Source organism: Pholis gunnellus, assembly GCF_910591455.1.
Source record: "Pholis gunnellus genome assembly, chromosome: 3".
In the NCBI taxonomy this organism is placed as follows: Eukaryota; Metazoa; Chordata; class Actinopteri; order Perciformes; family Pholidae; genus Pholis; species Pholis gunnellus.
This window is the reverse complement of record NC_136529.1, coordinates 14,175,349-14,180,950: the sequence shown is the minus strand read 5'-3', so window position 1 is coordinate 14,180,950 and position 5,602 is coordinate 14,175,349. Positions and strand designations below refer to the sequence as shown.

Genomic DNA, 5,602 nt, shown 5'->3' with positions numbered 1-5,602 from the left:
TCATGTTCATATTTTCTGATGCCACACGTATGAGCAATTTAAAAGACCATTGAATGAGCAGCAGGATTAGAGCTGTGTTATGGAGGAAGATTTCGGACTGCCTACGGCTTTTAACCTCTTAAAAAACATCTGCTTCAAGGACAGGCAATACACTTTACCATAACTACATCAATAAAAAATGTCCAAACATCTGTTGATATCTTAATATATAATATATATGATCTTCTCATCTAACAGATGGATTAACATAAACTTTGAGACAGACATTTATCATGAATTCTAATCACTTTGGTGACCCCCTTACTCGGGCAAAGTCCTGCAGAACTAATAACATTCCCATCAGCCTCAGCTGTAGCCTACTTTTGGTACGATTTAGCAAATGTTAGCGTGCTTACACGCTAAACTATGATTTTGAACTTGGAAACATACATGCTAAACATCAGCATGCTAGCAATGGCATTGTGAGCATGTTAGCATGTTGATGTTCAAGCACTGCTATGCCTACAGTTTCACAGAGCCTCTAGCATTTATTGTATACCCGGTATATGTATATATGTGTTATCTGTCTTGTCATACTAATATTGATACAGTCAAATATCTCATTAACATTTCTTATTGCTTTGACAGATAAACCAAAATAATTGCATTTTAACATCTATCACAACAAGACAAAGTCTAAAATTAGCCTGCTGTCACTGTCAACTGCTTCGCCAGCCGAGCTACGTTTCTACAGCAAATCACCTAAACGAAATGTTATTTGCTTTTATTCGAGAGAATTTGCCTTAGATTTTGTATCTAAAATGGAGAATTGTAGTAAACAAGGATGTTGTATAATGAAGATACAATAAGGGAAATAAGAAATGAAACATGTCTTTTCGTATGTAGTGCTGTTAACATGAGGCAAAGGTCGGTCTCATCTACAGTTCAGCTCCCTTTGGAGTTGTCGTCCAATTAACAGCGTATGGTTCTCCAAGGGGGACTGGCAGGAAGACTGTGCAGTCAGTAATTAGTCTTCCCTCTCCCCAGGACATGACAGCAGTATTAGCACATGGGGCCATCAGGGAGACGACTAAAGGCTGAACCCACATCCTTCCTCCCAGAGGGGGCAGGAATAGGTGCAGTCATCCTGTCGGTTGAGCCGTCGAGCATTTGAATGCCTGGCTGCAGAAAAACAGAGGTGCTGTTACACAGTTTATTGAAGAAAAGTTCCAAATCTCACCGTTTCAGGAAAGCTTTTCATGAATTTGGTACAACATAAGCATTTCCACTGCAAAAATTGCAGCCAGGTCCCTCTGGTGTGATACTTTGACAGTAGCTTCGTCTTCCTCTCGCTCCTACAATCAGGGGTTTGGTTTAGATTCATAACAGCGAGGCGAGGCGAGGCGAGGCGAGGTGAGGTGGGGATTCAAGTCTCGGTCAAGGGCGTCTAAGCAGGGGGCTTACACACATGGAGAGATTTAACCTGGCTCCTGCAGTCTCTCCATGTACACCCTGCTGTGGTTTTATCAGCATCAATATTATAATATACAAAGAAAATGCTCTCAAAGACATGTTGCAATTAGGGGACTGACTTGCGCCTGTAATGGCTGTGACCTCTAAAAGAGGGATGAAATGAAGAGGAAAGAAAGCCCAGGCTGAGGGAGGAATAAAATATATTACCATATACATAGAAAAAAAGTCTGACATTTTCTTTAAATCAACAAAATCCATCTTCATGTCACTGTCCTGACAGCAGCTTCATTTTTCATCTTCGACATCACTGTTAAGTCTCAGCTCGCTGGTTTTCTTGGTTCTGGGGAGAGCTGTTTATATTCACAGATGCTGCAGTGGAAAATAGAACATGCATACTGTAAATCTTTCATCTTAATGGCATTTCTCTTACTGTGCTCTCCCGCTGTGCAACTGTCTTCTGAGGGAAATTACAGCCAAATGTTTTGTGATATCAACAACATTTATTGTAGACTGTCACATATTGTTCTACATGCTGTGGTCAATACATTTTGTTGTCCTGTTACACTATTTTTCATTATTGTTGTTTAGGTTTTTCATTTTTGCATATAATCTGAAAGTCTACAGCTAAGAAAATAGAAGGTTTTAATGAAGATAGATCTAGATTAAAGAGGGTAGTTGGTTGTTGAATTCTCATATCTTTACATGAAACATTTCTGACCACCATTTGAAGACTTTGAGGGATCCTGTCTGATTACATTTATAATGTTAGACAGGTTGTGACTTGTTAGGCTACAGGATCTCATTATAAGAACATTATATATATTATAATATAATATGTAGGCAAAATAATAAATAGATAACAGACGTTTTTTACACAGCTGTGACAAATGACATTCACAATGCCTTTGTTCTATTCAGGTTTACAGCCAACCTACTCGGCACCAGTGCAGAGTCACTGTCACAGCTAAATGGAATGCAGCCATTTTTCGCTACACCTGTGTTTAACAAGTCCAAAAAGTGTCTGATGATGTGAGTTAGGTCTACTGATTGAATGTACACTAGGAAACGCGAGGAGGTAAGGAATACAAAGGACCAGTAATGGTAGAGACATGCACATTTATGAGTGATAATATATTCAGTGAAATATACTGTTATTTATCAATTTGATAGTTTTTACATCATGCTATTTATAAAATCAGTATTTATTATTTGTTTTTTAGGCCATGTGTTTACTTTACACTTAGAGGCATATTGGTGATTTTGGGCTTTAATTATAATGAAACCGACTTGACTATTGACTTTATTATTCATTCGGCTCCATAAATTCTTCAATCTCCTGAAATAATTTAACACACTCTATCATGTATTTATGTTATAATGCAAAAAGGTGTGCACATCCCATCTTATATTTAGACAAGAAATAACCAATCACACGCTCCTAGAACCATACTGGACTGAAAAGCAATGTACTGTATATATGCACTTATATGCATTCACTTTATATAGACACATTTTTGTCATCTGGGGCTTCATAATTTAGTACTTTACTGGCTCCCCTCTAAGGAGGGCTCAGTGAATAACCTGTTTGGGAGCCCCAGGAGACAAATGTGCTGCTGGGCCCCTTGTTGACACCCGTTCTACCGCATTGTGTATGTACCTGTCGCCTCCAAGTTATTATTTAGTACAATGCCCATAGCAGACACATTGCAGCTTCAATAGGCCTTTTTCACAGCAGACATTTTGACATGTAGGAGAAGCTCAGATGTAACATCAACAATGACTGCATTCACTAGGTTTTATTCTACTTTTATTCATACTGGCTATCTGGTTTACTGGGATACTTAAATGGAGAAGAAGCTTCATTAATGTTATGTGTTACCCCTGTGTTTGTTCATATATGTTAGTTAATATATTCAGTATGACTTGTCTGGTAAGTATTTACAACATTTTGTCCGTTTTAGGGCTTAATAGACTTAATGAACCTCAGGTTTTGGGGCCTAAGGGCAGTTGCTCGCTTTGTCTGTTTGTTAATCCTTGTGAGTAATTAAACTGTTTTCTCAGTTTGTTACAATCAAGAGTCAATCAGTTGCATCCATGGACGTCTGAATCATTTAGTTGTTTTGCTCTTCTATCATTCTGCAGAACTGCTGCAGGTTCAATTTAACCTGAACATATTTCGTTCACAGTGGAGATGAAGAAAAAGGTATCTGACTCCTGTTCAAAGATTCTCTGCATTAAAATAGTTAAAAATACAAAATATTAAAAACATCATACCTGTTATATTTTCTAAAAGCAGAGCTATTCTGTTGTCAAATTGATTGAAATTAATAACTAGTTTAATTTCACGTTACTATAGTGTCAGTATTTTTTTCACAGCTGTGAAATCATATTAGATCGGATTAGGTTGGCAGATAACCAACTCAAAATAAAGGACTGATCAGCAGGAGAAGAAATGTGAACAAGTAATCTCTACTTTAACTCTGTGAAGTGATTGTTAAATTCCTTATTGTAAAGTCAAACAGGCTCTAGCTAGAAAGGCCCTTCCAATAACCCATCAGTGCTCATAGACGTCTGAAACGTGTCAAGGGGCCCCGATTAAGCCTTTTTTTGGTAAAGGGTCAGTGATGTCTTTAACAATGCATTGTATTCTATAAACGTATCATATCATTTTACTGCACACGTGACTTCTGAGGCCCCTGGGGGGCTGGTGTGTGATGCATCCTTGAGGCGGAGTGAAACAGCAGTACGACACCTTCTTCATCTTGTTGCATTCAGAGACCCTTTAGTATTTTAGCTGTTGCATCCTGCAGGCCTACAGAAGAGCAGCGGCCAGTCTTGTATGAAAAAAACGAAATGTATGCCGCTGATAAAGCCCACGTGGCTCTACAGAGATAAATAAAGCCTAAACTAGATTCTTCTTCTTCTCCGCTGTTGCCTGGTGAGCGTGAACGCGCTTTGCTCTCCATGCGCTGCTGATGAGAGCGAGAGAGAGGGAGAGAGAGACTGTCGTGGACGCGCCGGCCTGTGTGTGTGTGTGTGTGTGTGTGTTGGTGTTGGGTTGTGTTGGTGGTGTGTATATGTGGGAGCAGGAGGAGAGACGCTGCAGTGTCTTGGCAGCTGCATTAGAGCATCTCCCACCGTCCACGATGCCTCCGCGGCCAATGCCCGCCTCCTCCGCGTCCGCTTGAAAACAGACACCGATATGAACTCGTCGGGGAACTGAGCCGGACGTTTTCACACGAGCTGAGCTGTGTATATGCCCCGGAGACGGTCCGGAGCGCTTCATTCACGTACAGAAAAAAAACAAAAAAACAACCCGTGACGAGAATTGTTAATGGAAAATGGCGATAGGCAAAAGATCTTGCAGCATCGTCTGCTTGGTATCTATCCAGTTTATCTTGATTTTCAGCGCATCGTGGCCTGGAGCAGCGGGTCTCACGTTCCCACAGCAATACACGTAAGTGACGGTTATACCCTGACTGAAAAAAAAACATACCGGGGCTTCTCGACGGGAGACAACTTTGGGCTTGTCCACTCAGCGATGGTGTTCAAGAGACACTTGACTGGTGTATTTTCTGCTGTTATATAATTTGACAGTGTTGGCGATTGCATCAATGTAAACGTTGAGTGTCTAAAGCTCAGTGCCGTGTAAGGTGTAGTCCACAGTATGGACATTCATGTGCTGTATTCAGATCATTTACAGGGATACATTTATATATGAACAGTCACATTTCAGTGTCTCCGTTAAGCAGAACCTCGTTACTAATTTTGCCTCTGAATTTACATATGAAGAGTTATTGCCTTCATGTTTAGATTATCTGAACACTGAAAGCCTTTGATCTATTTGGCATATTGCCTCAAATTCAGATGTCTCTGTTATTAATGCAAAATGACTCTTATTACTCTGTTTTTTTATTTGTTTATAAAAAAGAATGGCAAGGATAGAGAGATAATTCTCTTTACTTGAAAGTCAGTGAAGTTCTAGATGATGCTGGTCATGGCTTGCATTAGTTAAAGCAGTCAGAGGCTCATGGTATTTGACAGGCATCAACATTACATTTGTGCAGTTGTGAAACTGAAAAGCTTTTTTTTTTTTTTTTTTAGCATTCTTCCTGCTGTTCTTGTGCGCCAGTATATATTTTTCCATGCA

At 39.7% G+C, this 5,602-nt stretch overlaps 1 protein-coding gene across 1 annotated transcript in view; it reads left to right on the top strand.

Moving 5' to 3' along the window:
- Positions 1 to 4,793: 4,793 nt before the first annotated feature.
- Positions 4,794 to 5,602, top strand: part of cacna2d2b (calcium channel, voltage-dependent, alpha 2/delta subunit 2b) — a gene marked incomplete at both ends in the record, with an annotated part of 28,869 nt that continues 28,060 nt past the window's right edge. Inside the window, one exon of the mRNA XM_079186141.1 lies at positions 4,794 to 4,909. Within this exon, the coding sequence (XP_079042267.1) occupies positions 4,794 to 4,909 (116 nt within the window). The remainder of the gene's footprint in view (positions 4,910 to 5,602) is intronic.